The 20617-nt window shown below is 47.5% G+C and overlaps 7 protein-coding genes and 1 pseudogene across 8 annotated transcripts; 4 read left to right on the top strand and 4 right to left on the bottom strand.

Moving 5' to 3' along the window:
• Window positions 1-22: 22 nt before the first annotated feature.
• Window positions 23-4284, bottom strand: LOC136184615 (coatomer subunit beta-like). Its single transcript, XM_065971526.1, has 25 exons — window positions 4156-4284; window positions 3869-4098; window positions 3750-3812; window positions 3587-3693; window positions 3330-3537; window positions 3143-3280; window positions 2965-3084; window positions 2804-2911; window positions 2668-2748; window positions 2391-2605; window positions 2238-2334; window positions 2127-2181; window positions 1948-2068; window positions 1777-1897; window positions 1654-1725; window positions 1448-1600; window positions 1300-1395; window positions 1155-1241; window positions 952-1096; window positions 831-898; window positions 727-778; window positions 525-670; window positions 387-476; window positions 192-338; window positions 23-143 (listed from the first exon to the last, which is right to left on the bottom strand). Exons 1-25 carry the CDS (start codon window positions 4244-4246, stop codon window positions 87-89), a joined length of 2868 nt encoding a protein of 955 aa, XP_065827598.1. The 5' UTR covers window positions 4247-4284; the 3' UTR covers window positions 23-86.
• A 58-nt stretch (window positions 4285-4342) lies between these two features.
• LOC136184620 (U1 small nuclear ribonucleoprotein 70 kDa-like) lies at window positions 4343-7332 on the bottom strand. Its single transcript, XM_065971532.1, has 12 exons — window positions 7172-7332; window positions 6769-7029; window positions 6628-6718; window positions 6535-6561; window positions 6331-6479; window positions 5955-6061; window positions 5575-5904; window positions 5469-5523; window positions 5375-5415; window positions 4981-5319; window positions 4750-4930; window positions 4343-4698 (listed from the first exon to the last, which is right to left on the bottom strand). Exons 2-12 carry the CDS (start codon window positions 7000-7002, stop codon window positions 4453-4455), a joined length of 1800 nt encoding a protein of 599 aa, XP_065827604.1. The 5' UTR covers window positions 7003-7029; window positions 7172-7332; the 3' UTR covers window positions 4343-4452.
• A 390-nt stretch (window positions 7333-7722) lies between these two features.
• Window positions 7723-8998, top strand: LOC136184400 (carbohydrate sulfotransferase 8-like). The gene is made up of 2 exons (XM_065971289.1): window positions 7723-7772; window positions 7836-8998. Exons 1-2 carry the CDS (start codon window positions 7757-7759, stop codon window positions 8876-8878), a joined length of 1059 nt encoding a protein of 352 aa, XP_065827361.1. The 5' UTR covers window positions 7723-7756; the 3' UTR covers window positions 8879-8998.
• A 4703-nt stretch (window positions 8999-13701) lies between these two features.
• On the top strand, window positions 13702-14477 carry LOC136184492 (collagen alpha-2(IV) chain-like; annotated as a pseudogene).
• A 173-nt stretch (window positions 14478-14650) lies between these two features.
• LOC136185057 (cytochrome b-c1 complex subunit Rieske, mitochondrial-like) lies at window positions 14651-15773 on the top strand. Its single transcript, XM_065972105.1, has 3 exons — window positions 14651-14689; window positions 14804-15027; window positions 15074-15773. The coding sequence occupies exons 2-3, from the start codon at window positions 14841-14843 to the stop codon at window positions 15679-15681; spliced, it is 795 nt and encodes a 264-aa protein (XP_065828177.1). The 5' UTR covers window positions 14651-14689; window positions 14804-14840; the 3' UTR covers window positions 15682-15773.
• On the bottom strand, window positions 14781-17254 carry LOC136185048 (serine/threonine-protein kinase H1-like). Its single transcript, XM_065972092.1, has 3 exons — window positions 17217-17254; window positions 16153-17121; window positions 14781-16105 (listed from the first exon to the last, which is right to left on the bottom strand). Exons 2-3 carry the CDS (start codon window positions 17119-17121, stop codon window positions 15869-15871), a joined length of 1206 nt encoding a protein of 401 aa, XP_065828164.1. The 5' UTR covers window positions 17217-17254; the 3' UTR covers window positions 14781-15868.
• LOC136185051 (WD repeat-containing protein 89-like) lies at window positions 17187-19039 on the bottom strand. Of its 2 annotated transcripts, none has more exons than XM_065972096.1 (15): window positions 18935-19039; window positions 18852-18877; window positions 18737-18799; window positions 18598-18694; window positions 18494-18549; window positions 18344-18446; window positions 18224-18287; window positions 18111-18158; window positions 17979-18062; window positions 17846-17932; window positions 17749-17793; window positions 17605-17693; window positions 17445-17547; window positions 17321-17395; window positions 17187-17268 (listed from the first exon to the last, which is right to left on the bottom strand). In XM_065972096.1, the coding sequence occupies exons 1-15, from the start codon at window positions 19006-19008 to the stop codon at window positions 17236-17238; spliced, it is 1047 nt and encodes a 348-aa protein (XP_065828168.1). In that variant the 5' UTR covers window positions 19009-19039; the 3' UTR covers window positions 17187-17235. The 2 variants fall into 2 exon arrangements, with proteins under 2 accessions (XP_065828168.1, XP_065828169.1); XM_065972097.1 differs by having other exon boundaries at window positions 18598-18688.
• LOC136185050 (replication factor C subunit 3-like) lies at window positions 19033-20613 on the top strand. The gene is made up of 8 exons (XM_065972094.1): window positions 19033-19149; window positions 19199-19336; window positions 19393-19460; window positions 19516-19613; window positions 19660-19841; window positions 19945-20081; window positions 20134-20302; window positions 20347-20613. The coding sequence occupies exons 1-8, from the start codon at window positions 19063-19065 to the stop codon at window positions 20542-20544; spliced, it is 1077 nt and encodes a 358-aa protein (XP_065828166.1). The 5' UTR covers window positions 19033-19062; the 3' UTR covers window positions 20545-20613.
• Window positions 20614-20617: the final 4 nt, after the last annotated feature.

Below are 20617 nucleotides of genomic sequence, written 5' to 3'. Positions count from 1 at the left end.
ATGATAAAGTCACGTGACATAGTAAAAGGGAAATCGGGTATATTTTCTCGAGCCTACAACAAAGCCGGCAAATTATTCGTTCTGCATCACTTCTGTACTTTCTGTGACAAATTAATTTTATCGCCAAGGCTCAACGCCATTCCCTGCGGCAAATTCAAAATAACGAATCATCTCGATTCAAGAAAACTCACCTGGCTTTTTGCCCTGATTCGAATGTGCCCAGTCACCGGCGCACCTTCGGCCCCTTTTTCAATACTCAAGTTGGCCAGTGCATCTTCACCAAATATGCTTCTAGCATAAAGATTCGCAGCCATAAAACCACAGTCACCGGAGAGCGCCTGAAAAACAAATCCCCACAAGAACACGTATTTAAACGGTCTCTCTACCTCTTCTGGTGTCAGACACTGCATGTTTGTGCACTTGAGTAGATGCTTTAAATATTCTTGCATACCGGTAATATTCGTGGAAACGGTGACCTGTAACAGATGTTCCAACTTTAGAAAACTTTGCAACCTTTCTCTTGCCTTGTTCTCCCATTCGAACTCGGCCCACATTTTTCGAAATTCCGAGTCCGAGCAATGTGCCGGAACGATGTAGTCCATGATGTCAATGTGAATGTCGTTGAGAATGACGCAATTTCGATCTGACTGTCCACCGGAAACATCATAAACTAAAAGAAAAAAAAAGGTAACAGTACGAAAACTGCGAATTCTTCAAAAGAAAAACCGATGTTCCCGAAGATGATCCCATTTTCCGTCGAAGCCACTTTGACGCTAGCCTAATAAAAGGATTCAGTAATTCAACCTAGCCGACTCTTCTCTATAACAAACCTTGATGTTGCAGAAGTCGTGAGGCCCAAGAGTAAGAGGCATCGGTTTTTCAACCAATTTCAAATCCCCTGAACGCGCCAATGAAAGAGGACAGAGTCCCAACAAAATCGGTCGCTCCTACCAAGCGTGGCTAGCTCAACGGTCAATCCCTGCAGCGTGTCCGTCGTCTGGTTGACCACGAGAACGTCGAGGATGATATCAAACTGATTGACGTGCACGTAGGCTTCGGCGTAGACGGGATCGCTGAACCCAGTCAATTGGTGAACCTTCGAGACGCAAAATTACACCGTCATTTCTTCTTATCAATCATAGGGAATACAGAACCTTGTTCAGCTGAGATTTCGATGATACCGTATCCGTTTTCTTGGGTGCGGTGCCAACAGCTTGAAGCAAACTTGCCTCGAATTGATTCTAGAAAGACGACGATAATTGCTGGGGGAACATCAACGTCATGATCATGACAACACACCTCGGTTGTTCCTCCGTCCTGCTTGGGCACCAGTTGCACAAAAGAAATGGGATCGTCGGCTTCTTCGTTCATAAACGCTTTTCTCCGTTCGGCAGCCTGCGCGCGTACGTTCTTTGCCACTTATCTAGTCATTTCACTTTTCCCAAACCTTGGATACTTTGGGTCTTTCTTCCTTGACAGCGAGCATCATCGACAACGAGCTTCGGCACTGCCTGTTGAACACTTCGATCATAAAGGGCGATCGATCGCACATGACGCGAATGCACAGCATCAACTGATCCAAATCGTCGTCAGCAATCGGCTACAAATAACCCATGGCACACGCGAAAAGGAGAAGACGCGTCCGTGGCCGACCTGTTTGGGCAGCCCCGACTTTCCCAGATGAATCATGCTGGATACAATAAGCATACTTTCGCCGCAGAACGCCTTTTCGGAGAAGAATTATACGTATACACTCAAGTCATCATTTGGTCTTACGTTTTGCTTGGCTGGATCAGGTACGAGAGACAAAAATCTGAGCGCCAGCTTGGTAAGCGTCGATCCCAAAACGGAGCCAACGTAGAAATCGCCGTCCAAAAGGTAGCCGCGCAGAATCGGTCTAATAAACGCTTACGAGCACTGCAAGATTTCATCGTGGTGCAGTGATACCTCTTCTCGGCTGCTCCCTTCTTGGACGCTTTCGCCGTGTAGGCGCTTTGCGTCGCGTACGTGCCGTCCGCTGTGACGAGCATTCGACCGGACGTCGACGAAGACGACGACGACGGCGCTTCTGAAGAAGAAGAAAGTGTTGCTGAAAGGAAGTCGATGCTTTTTATGATTAGTCTCACCGTCGCTTTCTTCGACCGCAGCTGCTTTCCTCAACTCAGAATCAACCATCGGAACCTGAGAAAGGGTCAATGCTGAAGAATTACGAGGAACTTTTCTGCCTGTTTACGTACCTCTCCCACCGCCTTTTTGATTTCGTCCATGAAGTGCCGAATTTCCGGCACTGTGACGCAGTATTCGCCCAAAATCCACATGGTCGCTTGATGAATCCTGTTTATCGTCATCACAGAAGGTGGTAAAATAAAAAAGGATAGCTCACACGATACCTTTGCGATTTGATTCTGTGAAATTCGTCGAGAAGACGATTGACGATCGTCGGTCGTAGAGAATCCGATTTCTGAATCGCTTCCCTGACGAAGACGAGGACGTCGGCCGCCGCATCTTCGTTCGTGTCGCTGAGAAACTCCAGCAACACGGGTATGACCGACGGCGCAACGTCGGGAAATTTGATACTGCACGAGTGAAGAGTACGAACCAAGAGCTACGGGAAAAAAAAGGACTATATAGGCTCCGTACTAGTTCCTTCCTCGTTCTCTTTCTTACCTGTCTGTAGGATCCAACGTCGTCTCGCTGACCAGCCTCGTTCGTAGTGTTAGACACTTCCTTTTTAAGAACTAGTACAACCTGAAAACGACTTTTTTTGCGAACAGGAAAGGACGGCTCTAATTTTTTGCGTCACCTCTTCGATGTTTCTCGACGAAATCAGATCTAAAACGAGATCTAAACATTTGCTTCTCACTTCGAGATCGGTCGAAGACAAAACGCGAAGGATGTCCATAACGAGGTCCTAGTCAAAAGTAGAGTAGAGGAGACGGCAATCGAACAAGGGTGCAAGCCCACTTGCAAGACTCGTTCGTGCGACGGATTCTCTCTCAACTCGATCAGCCTATCCAAAACAATCAGCTTCACGTTATTGTCGCTTTCCTTCACAATAAGATCCACGTAGCAAATAGAAGCAGCCTGGAAAGACATAACGTTGTCAAGGCAACGAGAGAGAAAAGAAACGAGTGCAGCGAACCTTCACTGCCGCAGGAGCCGAAGAGAGCGTGACCAAAGTCCCAGCTGCCTCATATCTCACAGCCGACGAAGACGAATTGAGGAGATTGTAAATACAGCGTATAAAGCGAACCCTCTCCGACGGATTAGCAAAGCAAACCTAAGAATACAAATTAAGGTGCCCCTCCTTCAGGTATTCCTCTTCTCGCCTTGTAAACTAATTCCACTATGACGAGTTGGAGAATGTCGTTGAACGTGTGAACTTGGTCGATGCACGTGCTCAGATAGTCGAGCGCTCGCTCCTGATCGACGTGAATGAGCATCATAAAAGCGTTTCGCTTGCAAGAGGCGTCCTGCTCCTTCTCGAGAAAATCCTGCATCAACTCGGGAGCGTCGGATATCAGATAGTCAAAACTCCTAAATAACACCAATAATGAATTAGTATTGAATTTAATCGATTTCTCACTTGTATATAGTGTAGATGGCCAGAACAGCGTTTCGTCTAACGTAGGCGTGACGGTGCTCGAGACACTGGCGAATGGCCGGCATCAGGGGCTCAAGCAGCTCCGGTTCCTATGTAACGCATCACTTCACAGGTTCCGAACCTATAGATCTCACTGCCCCATTACTTTGAGTTTGCACAGGAAACGTAGAGTCGATCCACGGATGTATTCATTGGGATGTTGAAGGTCCTAGAAAACGAGTGACCATTTCTCTCTCTCTCTCTGTCTCTCTTCGCCTTTCTCACTCGTCTATAGGCGTCGCAGACTAGGATCATTTCGTGGAGGAGTTTTCCGTCCGGCTGCGTTTTCGGGACAATTTCGAAGAAGACGAGAAGCAATTTCTTCATGAGATGATCGTCGGTCGGCATCGCGTATTGGATCATGGGCATTAGAAGTCCCGGCATCTTTTCGCCGTTCAGGATCATTTGTATGATCGTTTTCACTGTCGCGATGCGCGTCGACGTGTCGCCTTTCTCTACGGGGGAAAGAGCGGAATATGGAGATCTCCTTCTGAGGGGGCCCCTCCACGTACGAAGATCTTGACGCAGCTGCATTTCGTTCGGCGTCTCCGAATCGTCGGAGACGTTGAGAAGAGTGTAGCAAGCCTGTTCCGCGGCAGTCATTGCGAGACGACGCCCGAGACTCGCGAGAGGAGAACACGTGACGTGTGACGTGGCAGTGTACACAAAAAAACAGCGTCTTCCTTTAGCGCACTTGAGTTCGCAAAAAAAGCGATAAACATTTTAATCACATTCAAAATCGTGCTTTGTTCTATTCCAACGTTTTTAGCACCGTTTTATTTGATCTTGATTTACATTTGCCGAACCATCTATTTGCTTGATTTCATTTTCGCCCTCTTTCTCGCTATTGCGGCTTCAACGGCTCGCAACTCCTCAAGAAGACGCTGCTTTCGAAGTGAAGCTTCTTCAGACTTGCCATCATCGGCAGTGGCCGTTGCAGGAGCAGACACGCTGTCTGGACTTCTGGGGGGAGAGTGCGAATCATCTGCAACAGAAGCAGCAGCAGTGACGCCGCCAAGCAGCCGCCTCTTTCCAACCAGCTTGAACGATATGCCCTAAAAAACAATTGACGGATTACGCATATCTTCGATCTCCCATCGACTTACTGATTTCGGCTGAGAACGCTTCTTCGATTCAGCCGAACTGATAGGGCTTACATCGCGCTTCACATTCGGCGACACAGGCGACACGCAAGGCTGATAAGACGAAGGGTCGTCGCCGTCGCCGTTCTTAGCCGAGAGCGGTGCTTCAGAAGACGACGACGATGACGACGACGAAGACGAAGAGCTAAACAAGACTATTGATATTGAATTCGTAGCCAGCGACGACTCGATCACCTGCTCCGACTTCTCCTCGACTTCCCACGTCTCTCGGCATCCTGTTGCTGTTGCCGTTCGTCTCTTTCATCGACGGTACCTCGCCGCTTCGCTTCTTGACCCGGACTGCGCCAATCCCTCGATCTCGACTTCGATTCGCCGCCGCTAGGGGAAGAACGATCGCGATTTCTCTCTCTATCGCGATTCCTTTCTCTCTGTCGCTCTCGCTCGCGATCCCTTTCTCTTTCGCGTTCACGCTCGCGTTCGCGTTCCCGTTCCCGGTCGCGTTCTCGATCACGCGATCGAGATCGTGTGCGTCGTCCGTCGCGTCGAGATCTCGGGCTCGGTGATCGCACGCGTCTAGACGCGTACACTAAAAATCATATGATTCATCCCCAACGACGTTTCCTCAAACCTTCTAGGACTAGACTCCTTCCGTCTCTTGTAATCTCGATCCTAAGAAAAGATGACATTGGGTATCAAGATGATTCGTTTTTCTACACCGTTACCTTTGATCGTGACCTAGATCTCGATCGAGACCTACCGCGTTTATAAGTTCTAGACCTAAAGAACTCTCTCATCTAGCGTTACGCCCTTGTGTAAAGACCCCCTAACCTGTAGTCTCTGTCTCTGTCCCGGTCTCTGTCCCTATCTCTGTCTCTGTCTCGTTCTGTTTCCCAATCTCGTCCTCTGTCTTGATCGCGCTGCAGAGGCGATCTTTCTCTACGCAGTGATGGAACTCTCGCTCGTCGTCGCGACGAAGGCGACGGTGACCGTCGCCACGGATCCTTCCACTCGTCCGGCTGCTGGTGACTCCACGAGGACGGAGGATCGTCTCGTCGACGTAAACTTCCGCCGCCATCGCGACGCGACGGCGACGCACTTCGACTTCCCGCCGCGTATCGCCTTCGATTTCTTTGCGGACTTCTGCTTCTAGATCGGCTCCTAGGTGAGAGTTCTCTAAAAAAAGTCAAAATGTGCTTAGATTAGCCTACTCGGATGATAAGGATCGCCGGCGATGTTTCCGATGGTGATCATCGTCGTCACTAAGCGGACCAGATCCATCTCCACCAAATCGTTCCTGCTTTTTTGCCTTTAGGACCTACAGTGCCATAGTTTAGTGATCACTTCACAGTACAATAAAATGCAAGATTGTGATCTGATCATGCGAGCGTTATGTGCTTCGAGCTTTTTCTAATTTTGAGCGACAGGTGTTTATGATGGCACCCTTTATGCAAGTGCACGAATGTCTGTCTGTTCATCTGGAGGGTTTTGGTACAATGAATAGAAAGAAGCAAAAGCTCCCGTCTTTATTGTACGAGAACTTACTGCCATCTAATACTTTTCTGTGATACCAATAGTATTGATTACCTTGACATTTTTCATTCCTCTTTCCCAAGCCGATTCCTCCTTTTTAACAGGCCCATGATATCCAGGACCAGGAGGATAAGGATGCATGTCTGAAACCCAATGCGGCGGCGGTGGCGCCCGAGACATCATAGCGTACGGATGAGCCAAGTCTACAATAAGTGAAAGAATACAAGAAACGAAAGAGCAAAGGATCTACTGCATCACCTGACTGAAGATAGGAATGATGGCTTTCTGGAGTAAGATCAGAGATAGAAGGCGTCACGGATGAATTCAATGAAACTTTTTTCTCCGTCTTACCTCGTCCTCCGCTCTTATACGTTTTTATCATTTTCTTTGCTGGAACATTATCGTCCGCCTTATCCTTCACCTCCCCTTCTTCCAAATCCTCCTAGAAATACAATTAGCAGCGTAGACGTTTCCTACTCAAAAAAGTCTGACGTCATCTTCTAATTCTCCGTCTTCCAAGTCCGATTTCACTTCTCCGTCGCATTCACCCTCTTCCGCCGCGCCCATTTCTTCGTCCTTTTCTTTTTCTTCCGCATTCTCAATTGGCGGTGGCGGCGGTTTACCGCCATCGTCTATTTCCTCCTCGTAATCGAGCTCGCCTTCTTCTTCCATTCCTGTCGACCCGAAAGGTCCTGGCTCGGCGGCAGCAGAAGAAGAAGCATCCATTCCAACGCTCTGTCTACTAAAGACCGCCTAGGAAACGGTCGTTATCTAAACGGTTTAGCCACGCGTTCTTCTTAGGGACCCCACACATGACAACATCTTTCTATTTCCTTAATGCTACTCGCGTTCGATCATACAAAAAAGAAAGACAGAGAATAGCAAGATTCTGTACCTTTTCGTCGAAGATCGCTCACCTGGCTCGCGTGCGTTAGCATCGTTTCTTTCCTTTGCCCTGTTTGCGCATGCGACTTGGGCGCCCAATTTTAACTATACGTATTGACTAAACATTTTTTATTGATCACCAAGTGTTGACCATTATTCACGTGTACAGCGCTACTGCGTACTTAAACCTGAGCCGTACATTCATATGGCATACTATCTTCAATTACTGTACTTCTTAGTTACAAGATCGGCCATCACGTCCTTCGTGCACAGAATATAAGACTACTTTATAGAACTCGAAGGATACGTGCATGTGTAGCAACGTGAAATTTATGACGTCACTCACACTATGTAAATAGCGCATTTTAGTGAACACTCACTAAAATACCGCAGCGTACAGTAAGCGATGGGAAGCTACGACGTCTTTATTCAATAAAGAAAAGAGAAATAAAAATTTTCAGGTCTGGCGCTAGCGACGGGTTACAAAGGCTTAACTAAGTTAAGCCGCTGCGCTTCCTACGCCTCTGCAATAAGCCTTCGCGCGCTATAAGTACGCCTCCTTTCTTCCGAGCTATGTGTTAGCAACTTGCGAGGCATGCGGATCGCTTACCGTAAGCTCCCTTTACTAAATGCTATATATAAGGTAACTGAACACTGACTAGGCCTACTTGTAGTCGCTGCTCTTCTAACAACGCTAGCACTTCTTTACTTCTTCAAGTTCACGTATCATTTTCGAGATGGCCTCCCTCGCCGCATCTCTAAACCTGCTACTGCTGCCTATCAAACGGTCGCCGCAGTGACGAAATCTCTCGTACCGGTAGTAATTAGCGACGCCGGGACAACGACTATTGAGCTTGAGGATCTCTCCGTATCGGCGAATCGAGTCGGACGTCGCTTTCGCGAAAGAAAAAAATGGGTTGAAAACGCATGCAAACGGTTTCGGTCGGAAACGCAACTTCAACGCAAATTTCCTAAGCCGTCTATTCGCCGTCAAATGATTGTTGACGACAAGCATAAACTGATCTACTGTGAAGTACAAAAAGCGGGCTGTACGTCGTGGAAATCGCTCATTTTAGTACTGACCGGTAAAGCTCCCAATCTTGAGAGTATTGGGCAGTACAAGGTACACATTAGGGAAAAGTACACTACACTGGCAAAATCTGATAATTCGACTCAGCTGGATGAAAAACTACGCACCTATACGAAGGTCATGGTGCACAGGGAGCCGCTCGATCGACTAATGTCGGCCTATACGAGTAAATTCGTTACAGCTGTACCAGGAATTTTTCGGACTATAGGAGAGCAAATACTGCGTGAACGAGGTGGTCTGAGCGAGCAGAAGATCGAGACTGGCCGAGGGGTACGATTCGACGAGTTCGCTTCCTACGTTGCAAAGTATGCTGCGCGTCCCTCTAGCGAAAACGTTCATTGGCGGCCAGCTTCAACTTTGTGCGAGCCATGTGTCGTGCACTACGATTTTTATGCGTCGACCGATACGCTTGATGAAGATACCAAGTATATATTGAATGCTATTGGGGCGCCTACGGACCTACGAGTACCCCACAAAAATCCGGCGTTTTCATCGAGGCCGAAATTTAGAGAGAGCTTTAGGAGCTTGAGTGCGGAGGTACTAGGCAAACTGCTAGACTTATACAAGCTCGACTACCTGCTATTCAACTATAGTATGCCAACTGTAAGCATGTTGAAAGCCGGGTGAGCCGAAATACATTGCATGCAGTGACTGTTTTTACCTAGCAGTACTAGCTGCATATTAGCGTATGTTTTACGGTAGCGTTTTCTCTGTCTTGGTTTCTCATTGCAGTCTTGCACTGTACTCGATCGCTAAATCACGTTTCGCCGCGAACTGCTAGGGATCGGAAATGGGCGGGGCGAAAGCTATGACGGTCAAGGCTATTTAGCTCTTGGCAAAGATTTTTGAGAATCTTAATCCAGGGGAAACATAATGTTTACCCTCCCCTATCGCGTTTTCTTACTTTGTCTTTGAAAACGCCTTCGGGGCCCTTCGAATTCTGCTTTTGATTTCAAGTTGCACGCCCCCCCTCGGCCCTCCGCACCGTTACTCAATTCTTTTCGGATTCCGTTTTCTATTACCATTTTGGCAAAGAACGAAACGCGGAGTGATGGTGTCAACAATTGCTTGAAATATGCCGCGTCTAAATTGTCGACAATACGGAAAAAGCACCCCAAAAATGCGGAGAATTGTACGCCACTGACTTGCTGCCCCAGGTAAATCCCCCGCACCGTGACTCAAGCAATTGTCGACACCGTCACACGCCGGCTGGTGCCGTTTTTTGCCACCAAAGCAATAGAAAGCGGAATTGTCACATCTAAGAAAGAATATAAGTAGAGCTGGGCAAAGCCACAGTCAATCAACCTCAGTCGTTCATCGGCGGCCTCTTCGAAATCTGCTATCTTTCAAATACTCTCGCCAAGTCGCTCTTCACTATGTTCATTGCAATTCTTCTCATCGTAGGTGTCTGCACACTAACAAACGGCTACACTGGAATCATTGTGCGTCACAGCCAATCGAGACACGCTCCCTCGTGTCCTTACGGCTACACCCAGCTATGGACTGGTTACAGTTATGGAGGAAACGTTCCAAATGCAGGAAATGGAAACGGACAAGACCTTTCCAGCCCTGGATCATGTCTCAAGAACTTCTATCCTAATGCAGCAGCATTATGTTATGGATCCAACACTTGTGATCACTGGCACAGAGGCGATTATAGCGCATGGCTATGGGGACGAGACAACAAGCATCCAAGTCGTTGTGCCGTCTGTGAGGGCCCGTATACTCATATTACTGTTCATAGCCAGTCAACGTCCTATCCGTCATGTCCAAGTGAATGGAGAAGTGCTTGGTCTGGATACAGTTTCGTTGAGGTTAGCACAAATCAATCAAAATTCCATACGTATACTATTTTCTTTTTTCTGTTCTTTTCAGTTTTCACGTCATTCCACAGCAGGAGGTGCCGTTGATCTTGGCAAAAGCGGATCTTGCCTGCGTTACCACGAATCTAATCCCTTCTTGGAATGTCGCAGCAGCAATTGCTATCGAATAACGGGCGATGACAAGTCCTACTGGCTATCCACAAGATACTTTGACGAGGGTCCAAGACACAGCTCCAACAGATATGGAACAATAAGCCGATGCAGAGTCTGCTACAAATAACTCCTTTAGTCCCGAAGCTTCGTCTGTCTGTTTTGCTTTTATCTGTTTGATCATTCTTCTATACAAATAAAGCGAGATTATTTGTCAGTTGAACGGGTCCCAGCAGTTGTGATCATTACCATTACGACGATCATAGCGCATGGCTATGGGCACGAGACAACAAGCATCTGAGTCGTTGTACCGTCTGTGAGGGACCATATCCCACATTGTTGTTCATAGCCAGTCACCAACGTATCCGTCATGTCCAAGTGGATGGAGAAGTGCTTGGTCTGGATACAGTTTCGTTGAGGTCAGCACAAATCAAAATTCGCCCATATTCCATACATAGTATATGTAGTATACTATGTAGTACTATTTCTTTTTTCTCTTCTATTTAGTTTTCACCTCATCCCTCAGTGGGATCTTCCGTTGATCTTGGCAAAAGCGGATCGTGCCTGCGTTACCATGAATCTATCCCCTTTTTGGAATGCTACAACAACCATTGTAGTATAGTAACAGGCGATGACAAGTCCTACTGGCTATCCACAAGATACTTTGACGAGGCTCCAAGACATGGCTACAGCAGACTTGGAACAATAAGCCGATGCAAAGTCTGCTACAAATGAGCAGCGCTACGACGCGTGCTCCACGCCATTCAAGATCTAAAACTCTGTAAGAGAACGACCGTCGTTGTTACAGGTAGAAATCACCACACAGTATGGATACTACAAATAGCTACTAGTCTGTTAGGCGTAGTTATGCAATATGGGCGACACAAGTATTTCATTACACGACGTACTACGTAGGAGTGCGATCGAGGTAAGCGCTTAGGGTCTGACTACCGAGACTATGTAAGAAACCGCTTTAGTAGTGTTTTGTGTTTTTTTCCTTTTGCTGTGGAGTACTAAGTGTATGAAATAAACGAATCTGGATGAAGAAGTTACGGTGCCGTGCTAGCCGGTCATGTATATTGACCGGTACTATACATGACCAGTACTACAAGTTCTAGTAGCTGGCCTCAAAGCTTTGAGGTTTTTTCTAATTCTGGTACCCTATATGCAAGCGCATGAATGTCTGTCTGTTTATTAGGGTTATAGGGGTTTGGGTCAAACAAATAGAAAGGAGCAAAAGCGTCCGTCTTTATTGTATAAGAACTTACTGCCATCTAATCTTTTTCTGGTGATACCAATAACATTGATTACCTTGACATTTTCATTTCTCTTTCCCAAGCCGATTTCCTTTTCACAGACCCATGATATCCAGGACCAGGAGGATAAGGATGCATGTCTGAAACCCAATGTGGCGGCGGTGGAGCCCGAGACATTATAGCGTACGGATGAGTCCTATAAGTGAAAAAATATAAGAAACAAAAGAGCAAAGGATCTACTGCATCACCTGACTGAAGATAGGGATGATGGCCTTCTGAAAGAAGACCAGAGATAGAAGACGTCACAGATGAATTCAATGACACTTCTCAGTCTTACCTCATCCTCCGCTCTTATACGTTTTTATCATTTTCTTTGCTGGAACATTATCGTCCGCCTTATCCTCTTCACCTTCCAAATCCTCCTAGAAATACATTTAGCAGTGTAGAAGTTTCTTACTCAAAAAAAAGTCTGACGTCATCTTCTAATTCTCCGTCTTCCAAGTCCGATTTCACTTCTCCATCGCATTCGTCCTCTTCCGCCGCGCCCATTTTTTCGTCTTTTTCTTTTTCTTCTTCTTCCGCATTCTCAATTGGCGGTGGCGGCGATTTACCGCCATCGTCTATTTCCTCCTCGTAATCGAGCTCGCCTTCCATTCCCGTCGACCCGAAAGGTTCTGGCTCGGCGGCAGCAGAAGAAAAAGCGGAAAAGCATTCATTCCAACACTCTGTCTACTAAAGACCGCCTAGGAAACGGTCGTTATCTAAACGGTTTAGCCACGCGTTCTTCTTAGGGTCCCCACACATGACAACATCTTTCTATTTCCTTAATGCTACTCGCGTTCGATCATACAAAAAAGAACGACAGAGAATAGCGAGATTCTGTACTGTCTACCTTTTCGTCGAAGATCGCTCACCTGACTCGCGTGCGTTAGCATCGTTTCTTTTCTTTGCCTTCCTTTGCCCTGTTTGGCCATATATATGGTTTGGCCATAGATATGGTTTGTCTCTGGTTTGGCCGCCCTGTTTGCGCATGCGACTTGGGCGCCCAATTTTAACAATATTGACTACACTAAACATTTGATCACAAAGTGTTGACCATTATTCACGTGTACAGCGCTAGGCGCTAAACCTGAGCCGTACATTCAAGTGCTGTACTTCTTACTACAAGATCAGCCATCTGCGTCCGTGCCTTTAGGGTAGACTTTGTATCACACCACTGCTGTCGTGGACGAAGTAAAAAGGATCGGAGAGTTTATCACGTAGCCTCGGTTCCAGACCCTCTCTCCCCCATCGGTAACATCCGGGGGAGAGAGGGCCTGGACATCGTGCACGGAATGTAACTACTTTATAGAACTCGAAGGATACGTGCATGTGTAGCAACGTGAAATTTATGACGTCACACTATGTAAATAGCGCATTTTAGTGCCGCTGCGTACGGTAAGCGATATGGGAAGCTGCGCATCTGCCTAGATACGTAGATACCGGGGATACCGGTTATACCGGTGCATCAAGCCAGGCCCTGCGCGCGTGACCTGGTGGCTTGTGCATAGGCAGGCATATAGGTAGTGGCATAGGTATGCATGCAAGCCTTCGCGCTAATTAGTTGGCAAAGAACGACACTAGCCGGCGGCGTGTCGGTGTCGACAATTGCTTGAAATGCCGCGTCTAAAGAGTAAAATACAAAAAGCTCCCAAAAATGCGGAGAATTGTACACCACCACTGACTTGCTGACAGGAAGCGGCCGGCGGTCGAATTCTGCCTTTCACTTCAAGTTACGGAGTAGTGCACGAGGTCTTGAGAAACGCCCAGGTAAGATGTAAATTGTTATTGTAAATTGTTATTGTTTAATGACGTAATTACCGCGTTTAAATGCAATGCGGAAAAAGCGCTACGAATGAGGAGAATTGTCAATCCGAACCATTTTTGCCAGACCACTGAGTAAAGAATTCAAAGCGGCTTCAAATTCTACCTCTAACTCAGTTACTCTTCAAGTTGCTGAGCATGTTAGCTCTTCAGAAAAAAATAATGAGAAACGCCCTAGGTAAATCCCCGACTCAAGCAACTGTCAACACCCTCACGCCACTGGCAGCTGGCGCCGTTTTTTACCAACAGGCAATAAAAGACGGAATTGCCGCATCCAGAAAGAATATAAGTAGAGCTGAGAGCCACATGCAGTCAATCAACTCAGTCGTTCATCGGCAGCCTCTTCGAAATCTGCTATCTTTCAAATACTCTCGCCAAGTCGCTTTTCACCATGTTCATTGCAATTCTTCTCGTCTTCGGTGTCTGCACACTGACAAACGGTTACACTGGAATCATTGTGCGACACAGCCAATCAAGATACACTCCCTCGTGTCCTAATGGCTACAGCCAGCTATGGACTGGTTACAGTTATGGAGGAAACGCTCCAGTTGACGGAAGCGGAAACGGACAAGATCTTTCTAGCCCTGGATCATGTCTCAAGAACTTCTATCCTAATACAGCAGCAAAATGCTACGGATCCAGCTAGCACTTGTGATCATTACCAATCACGCGATTTTAGCGCATGGCTATGGGGGCGAGACAACAAGCATCCGAGTCGTTGCGCCGTCTGTGAGGGACCCTATACTCATATTGTTGTTCATAGCCAGTCAACGTCCTATCCGTCATGTCCAAGTGGATGGAGAAGTGCTTGGTCTGGATACAGTTACGTTCAGGTTAGCAGAAATCAATCAAAATCCACTCACATACTATTTCTTTATCTCTTCTATTCAGTTTTCATTCCATGATACAGTGGGAAGTGCCGTTGATCTTGGCAAAAGCGGATCATGCTTGCGTTATCATGAATCCGCTCCCTTCTTGGAATGCTACAACAGCTATTGTGGTCATAAAACGCCCTATGAAAAGTCCTATTGGCTATCCACAAGATACTTTGACGAGCGTGCAAGACACGGCTACGACAGATATGGAACAATAAGCCGATGCAGAGTCTGCTACAAATAGCCAAACTCAGAAACATTGTCTGTGCTGTGTTTTTGTTTTGCGCCTTGATCTGTACCCAGCCTTGTGTTGTCTGTACCATAGATATACTACTCTCTGTCCAGCCTGAGTTGGCCGCCGGATGATGATAATGAGGGGGCGTGTAACATATTGCAGCACCCCTAAAACTTGTAGATATCAACGCGAAAATATTCTACAACAATTCCCATCGTTCTGCGCTTTCGAACAAGGTAAGAACGGCGCGTGTACGCCTAAGGATAGAGATTTTATTAGCACTTTCTGATCGGCCAACTCAGGCTGGACAGAGAGTAGTATCTATGTCTGTCCTTGTATTGACGTCACAGGCCTGCTGCGCACACTCCAGCCCTTCATCACAACGCGATGCTTTCACCGCGAGTCGTTTCACCCGGTTTTGGCCATCTATTGCGTTCGACGTCGATATGGCGCTCGACGGTAGTGCGTTCGATGCCGGCGACGACCGAAATCGCGTCGGAGGGGCCCCAATCGGGGGTACGTTGTCAAATCGTACCCTTCTCGAAAACTCCAAGAGCAACGTTGTCGCTCTTACGTAAGCCCACATAATCGCAAGGCGTACGCAAGTAAATGTCGACTAGGAACGGCTCAAATTCGGTGCGGTCACACGGACGTGCGCGTTCCCGACTTCTCCGAGTATCGTCGCGACAGCACGAAAGACAAAACGGCTCTCGCGACGGGCGACGTAAGTCGACGCGCGTTCACGTACACAATGGCAGCGGCGGGCGGCGCGGCGGCCGCCTACGTCGCGAAGAACGTCGTCGTCGACTTTCTCTCGACGATGGGCGCGTCGGCCGACGTGAAAGCGCTCTCCAAAGTCGAAGTCGACATATCGAATATCGTCGCCGGTAAAGCAGTCACGATTAAGTGGCGCGGCAAGCCCGTATTCGTACGTCATCGCACCGAGAACGAAATCGCGCGCGAACGCAGCATCGATATCAATACGCTACGCGATCCGCAGCACGACGAGGCGCGCGTTCAAAGGCCGGAGTGGTTGATTTTGTTGGGCGTGTGCACGCATCTAGGTTGCGTTCCCCTATCACATCAGGGCGACTTTGGCGGATATTTTTGCCCGTGCCACGGTTCCCATTATGATGCGTCCGGGCGCATTCGAAAGGGTCCGGCGCCGCTCAATTTGCCCGTTCCTGACCATAGTTTTCCGGAGGATAATGTCTTGGTCGTCGGTTGACGTTGATTTATTCTCTTGCATTCCTTTTTGTTTCTCTGTATATTGGTGTCCTTATGTATTCGTTCTGTGGAAATAAATATACTGTAGAGAAAGAGGTCCTTTGCGTTGTTTCTTTGTATAGCAGGTGTCATTTAGGTACAACAAGGCTGTTCCTTTATCATTGCTAGTTGACAATCGGCCCCCAGTTTCAGGGACTTCCTCTAGACGAGGTTCTCTTTTTGTTTTTTACTGGCTTACGAGTTTTAGCTTTTCCGGACAAAATGTCTTTATTGATAGGTGACGGCAGCGGCGCTAGTGCTGTTTTTTGCAACGCAATGATCCATCGATGACTCATACTTTCCTCTGCCGTCATTCTCGTCAGAGGCTCGAGAGTTAAAAGTCGATCAACGAAATCTTTAGCCGTACCAGAGACTCCTCGCCAAGGCTAAACATAGATATATCAGTATAGACAGGTTTTACTACTGTACATACTTGGGCATCGTAGTTGAAATCAGCCTTAATTATTCTTCGATACAAATTTTTCCTATTTCCATCGTCCTTGAACGGCATGAGCCCACTCAAGAGCACATAGACAATGACTCCGACAGCCCACATGTCGACGGCACGCGAATAGGCTTGCCGCAGAATAATCTCGGGTGCTATATACTCGGGCGTGCCGCACGTCGTCCTCATCCCGTCCTCGGACGATTCCGACGATTCCTTCGAACCGACGACGTGAGACAAACCGAAGTCGGTGATGACGACGCGCGAATCGCGTCCCGGGTGATAGTACAATATATTCTCCGGCTTCAAGTCCCGATGCGTGATACCGATCGAGTGCAGATATCGAACCCCGTCGACAATCATCCCCGTCACTTGACCGGCTTCGCGTTCGGGATAGCGACCGCCTTGAGCTAGAACCCGATCGAACAGCTCGCCGCCCGTCGCCAACTCCATGACCATGTAGACGCACTTGTTCGTGACGAACGCCTCGTACAGAACGATGACGTGCGGATGACGGACCTGCCGTAGTATCGTCAGTTCCGTCTTTATGCAGTCGAAACTGTCCTCGCGTATGTCGACGATTTTAATCGCGCGCGGTTCGCGCGTCGTCTTGTTCTCCGCTCGAACGACGGTCGAGAAGGAGCCGCGACCGATGAGAGCCTTGATGTCGTACTTACTCGTGACTCGATGGGAGAAGTGAGCGCCGACGGCGTGGGTACGCGCGCGCGGAGCGACGGATCGTACGGGCGCTCGCGAGCCGCTACCGACGTCGGTCAGCGCGCGAGAGCAACAGAGCGCTAGCGTCGACTCGGCGGAGTCCGACGTGGAACGACGCTTTCGCTCCACCGGCGTCGGGACGTCGCTTTCCGCATTTCCCATAGAATCCTTCCTCCTCGATCCCTCTGGATGGTCTTCTCCTGCGCGCCGCGGGCACGTATACGTATTATGAATGCGCATCTTTGGACGTGAAACATGTAAAAGAGTTGCAAACGCGTACTGCGGCGGGGACGTATACGACGACGTACGCGACTCGGTCTTATATTATAACATACGTGGAGCGTGCTTTGAAATTTATACGTTGTCTCTACCCCTTCGTTTTCTCTTCTAAACGATTTCAACGTACGCTACGAGGAGAAATAAAAGGATTGCGTCTTACTTCGGACTTGACGCCCGCGTCTATTTTCCACGCGCAGATCCGACCGTCTTCGCCTCCCGTGTAAAAGGGATTGAACTATCAGTTCTATATTTTTTTGCTACTTATTCAATTAGGCATGCGGTACCCTTTGATTCATTTTGAGGCATCGAATAACATCTGCGTGGCCTGACAATGATGCGAGTGCGGCGATCTGATCTCCATCGATTCCAAACAAAGACGCCGTACCACTGCGTTTTATGTAAACACGTAAATAGAGCGGTAGTCCCAGTGCTATAGTAACTTGCCGCTTGTCGCCCGCTAGGAGCATCAACTCCCCATTGTGACTATCAAATGAGCAATCCACGAGATAGTCAATCTTTTCTCCGTGCTGACTCTAGAAGAAAAGCACGCAAGGCTAACTTGATAAAGCGAGGCACTCTCTATAGAACCTGCACGTCTTCTCTAAATGAAGACAATTGAGCTAACCGATCCGCCTAAGTTGCCAGAAATAAATTTTCTCTATACTTGAATTTCTCTCTTATTTACCTCGTAGGCATGCCACGCACTGAAAGATTCTACGTGCGTAAGACAATAGATGCAATCCCAACCGGCGCCATAGAAACCAGCTCGATTCTGAAAACAAAATCAATGCATAACCAGCGCGTTAGCGACAACTTACTACAGACGATTCTGAATTGAAGACATTAACGAGAGCCTCTTCCTTATCAGATTCAGATAAGTCAAGCAAACACATCAATCCATCCTTATGTATATAAAGCTTGCATATCGGGGGAAACATTCTTTAGCTTACTGTAGACCCAGTAAGCAAGTGATTCTTCCTCGTGGGATGAAATTTGATCTATATACAATGTATATATAGAAAAATTGAACAAAACGTTTATGAAATTGGGGAGGGGGAGATACCTGCGTAATATCGTCCGAGTGAATTTCCTCAAACCCATAAAGAGGCGTCGAGTGTCTTACGTCCCTTTTGGAGCATACAATCAATTGACGGAGAGAATGTTTTCGTTCGAATTTAACAACCATATCAAAACGTAAGTATCTCCATCTTGTGCATCGGTTCCAGCTGCGAGGGTCTTTCCCTTGCAGTTCAAATCAAAGGCGTAAAAGCATCTTCGACCTCGAGCTAGGAAAACAACTAGAAGAAGAGTAAATTATATATCTTTGCCTGACGTTGGTATCTTAGACTGTAGAATCGGCTAACAGACGCCTCTCTGAGGTCCCAGCACCTAACGCCCCATGAAATCAAGTTCGGGTTTTAGTTGTGTTTTTCTTACTCAATGCAACCGTCATCTGAGGAGGAGAACACTAGCTGAGGATTTTCCGGGTGGAAACGCACGCCAGTAATGCGTTTTCGGTGCCCTGACGCTAAATCTGACAATGTCCGTGAACAATTAAAATAGATCTATGTGGAACCTTTTAGCGTTGATTTCACTTCGAGATTGCGTCGCGAAAATATTCGAACAACTCCGTTAGAACCTAAACAAAGTAGAAGCAAAAGAAAATAATAAGGAGGCAGGTGTTATTAGACCTGCTGCTGCTAAACTGTCGTCTTCACTAGAACACCAAAAAACAAAGGGTCAAGATCCCGATAATGCAACTGAAACATCTTACGCCGGTGCATCTATGTGCAATACGTAGGCATTGTCGCCAAAAGAGGCAAAAGCGACCGGCTGCAACGAATTCATGCAGAAACAGCCTAACGTGCTCTAAGGGCGGCGGCGCGACGCAAACGACGAAGAATGAGCCTCTGGGTGGACAAATACCGACCGAAAACTCTCGACAAATTGGATTATCACCGAGACCAAGCAGCACAGCTGAAAAAACTCGTACGCTGTTCAGTAGCGCACCTAAACAGCTAGACAACGCGGTGCACAGGTCGAAGCCGGCGATTTTCCTCACCTCCTCGTCTTCGGGGCGTCGGGAGCTGGAAAGAAGACCCGAATCGTCTGTCTGCTGCGCGAGCTGTACGGCGCCGGCGTGGAACGTCTCAAACTTGAGCATCAATCGTTCACAGTACCGCTCCTAATATAAGAGGAAGAGAGATAGGTGGCTTAGGCTTCTTTTGATAGACTCCTTCAAATAAAAAAATCGAATTAGTGACCCTTGCTAGCAATTACCACATTGAAGTGAATGCCAGGTGACCCACGACTCTTTCACCTCTCTTTTGGAGTATACTCGATCTGTTGAATCAGTGATGCTGGCATCTACGACCGCGTCGTTGTTCAAGAGCTCATCAAGACTGTCGCTCAGTCTAGACAGTTGGACAGCGGACAGCAGAGAGACTTCAAAGGTAGGGCATCATACTTCCACACACTGTCTTCATTTCCTTTCTTCAGTTATTGTTCTGAACGAGGTCGACAGGCTGTCGATAGACGCCCAGCACGGGCTGCGACGTACCATGGAGAAATACATGGCGTCCTGTCGGCTCATTCTGTGCTGTGAGAGCACGAGCAAAGTCATTGGAGCAATACGCAGTCGTTGTTTACCAATACGAATAGCAGCACCAACTAAGGAAGAAGTTAGGAGAACTTAGATAACCTGTCTTAGTGGCCACCTCTATTAGTCGGTGGTCATGTAGACGGGTTTGCTGTATTGGGGTAGTGGGTATCGTGACTTACTAGATTATGACTGTGCTGAATAATGTGGCTCGTCACGAATCGCTGAGACTTCCTGCTCAGCTTTGCGATCGAGTGGCTGAACAATCGGGGCGAAATCTTCGCAAGGCCTTGCTTATGTTGGAAGCCTGTCGTTCACAGAAGTACAATGACGCAACATTGAATCAATAGGGGTAAAGACATTCTCTCTTTTAGATATCCATTTAGTGGCGACCAGGTGATACCTGAGTGCGACTGGCAGGTTTACCTGAGACGAACTGGCCAACTTATAGTTGAGGACCAGAGTCGTGCCAAAATACTTGAAATTCGCGGACGACTTTTTGAACTTCTCACCCACTGCATACCTCCGGAAATGATTCTGAGGGTACAAAAAAAATTTCTTAGGTTTCTATTGAATGTTACCTTCAGGGCTTACTGGAAGAGCTAATTTTGAACTGCGACGGTCAATTGAAGGCGCAAGTCACACAAATGGCAGCAGCCTACGAACATCGACTTCATCTTGGGACCAAAGCAATCTATCATCTCGAAGCGTTTGTCGTCAAATTTATGGCTATCTACAAACGTTTCCTTGAAGAGGGCATACTAGGAAACATGGACTTTTTCTAATGTACTGTATGCGCTGAGAGAGAGAGAGAGCTAAGGATCAATGAATAAATAAATAAATCACGTGATCGACACA

The sequence above is a fragment of the Oscarella lobularis genome, chromosome 3 (genome assembly GCF_947507565.1).
Source record: "Oscarella lobularis chromosome 3, ooOscLobu1.1, whole genome shotgun sequence".
In the NCBI taxonomy this organism is placed as follows: domain Eukaryota; kingdom Metazoa; phylum Porifera; class Homoscleromorpha; order Homosclerophorida; family Oscarellidae; genus Oscarella; species Oscarella lobularis.
This window is presented reverse-complemented; position numbering and strand designations above follow the sequence as displayed.

Excerpts from the sequence above, each read along its gene's own strand:
- LOC136185050 (XM_065972094.1), top strand. The coding sequence starts at position 19,063 with ATGAGCCTCTGGGTGGACAAATACCGACCGAAAACTCTCGACAAATTG. Across the intron at positions 20,082-20,133 it reads GAAGCCTGTCGTTCACAGAA|ATATCCATTTAGTGGCGACC; the intron begins GTACAATGACGC and ends TCTCTCTTTTAG. Across the intron at positions 20,303-20,346 it reads CTCCGGAAATGATTCTGAGG|GGCTTACTGGAAGAGCTAAT; the intron begins GTACAAAAAAAA and ends TGTTACCTTCAG.
- LOC136184615 (XM_065971526.1), bottom strand. The coding sequence starts at position 4,246 with ATGACTGCCGCGGAACAGGCTTGCTACACTCTTCTCAACGTCTCCGAC. Across the intron at positions 2,069-2,126 it reads TGCGGTCGAAGAAAGCGACG|AAGCGCCGTCGTCGTCGTCT; the intron begins GTGAGACTAATC and ends CTTCTTCTTCAG. Across the intron at positions 1,898-1,947 it reads AAGGGAGCAGCCGAGAAGAG|ACCGATTCTGCGCGGCTACC; the intron begins GTATCACTGCAC and ends AGCGTTTATTAG.
- LOC136185051 (XM_065972096.1), bottom strand. The coding sequence starts at position 19,008 with ATGAATTCGTTGCAGCCGGTCGCTTTTGCCTCTTTTGGCGACAATGCC. Across the intron at positions 18,159-18,223 it reads ACTCGGACGATATTACGCAG|ATCAAATTTCATCCCACGAG; the intron begins GTATCTCCCCCT and ends CATTGTATATAG. Across the intron at positions 17,548-17,604 it reads CTCCTAGCGGGCGACAAGCG|TGGTACGGCGTCTTTGTTTG; the intron begins GCAAGTTACTAT and ends CATAAAACGCAG.
- LOC136185048 (XM_065972092.1), bottom strand. The coding sequence starts at position 17,121 with ATGCGCATTCATAATACGTATACGTGCCCGCGGCGCGCAGGAGAAGAC. Across the intron at positions 16,106-16,152 it reads ATTTCAACTACGATGCCCAA|CCTTGGCGAGGAGTCTCTGG; the intron begins GTATGTACAGTA and ends ATCTATGTTTAG.
- LOC136184620 (XM_065971532.1), bottom strand. The coding sequence starts at position 7,002 with ATGGATGCTTCTTCTTCTGCTGCCGCCGAGCCAGGACCTTTCGGGTCG. Across the intron at positions 6,062-6,330 it reads GAGGAATGAAAAATGTCAAG|GTCCTAAAGGCAAAAAAGCA; the intron begins GTAATCAATACT and ends ATGGCACTGTAG. Across the intron at positions 5,905-5,954 it reads CGGCGATCCTTATCATCCGA|GAGCCGATCTAGAAGCAGAA; the intron begins GTAGGCTAATCT and ends ACTCTCACCTAG.
- LOC136185057 (XM_065972105.1), top strand. The coding sequence starts at position 14,841 with ATGCTTTCACCGCGAGTCGTTTCACCCGGTTTTGGCCATCTATTGCGT. Across the intron at positions 15,028-15,073 it reads AGCAACGTTGTCGCTCTTAC|GAACGGCTCAAATTCGGTGC; the intron begins GTAAGCCCACAT and ends AATGTCGACTAG.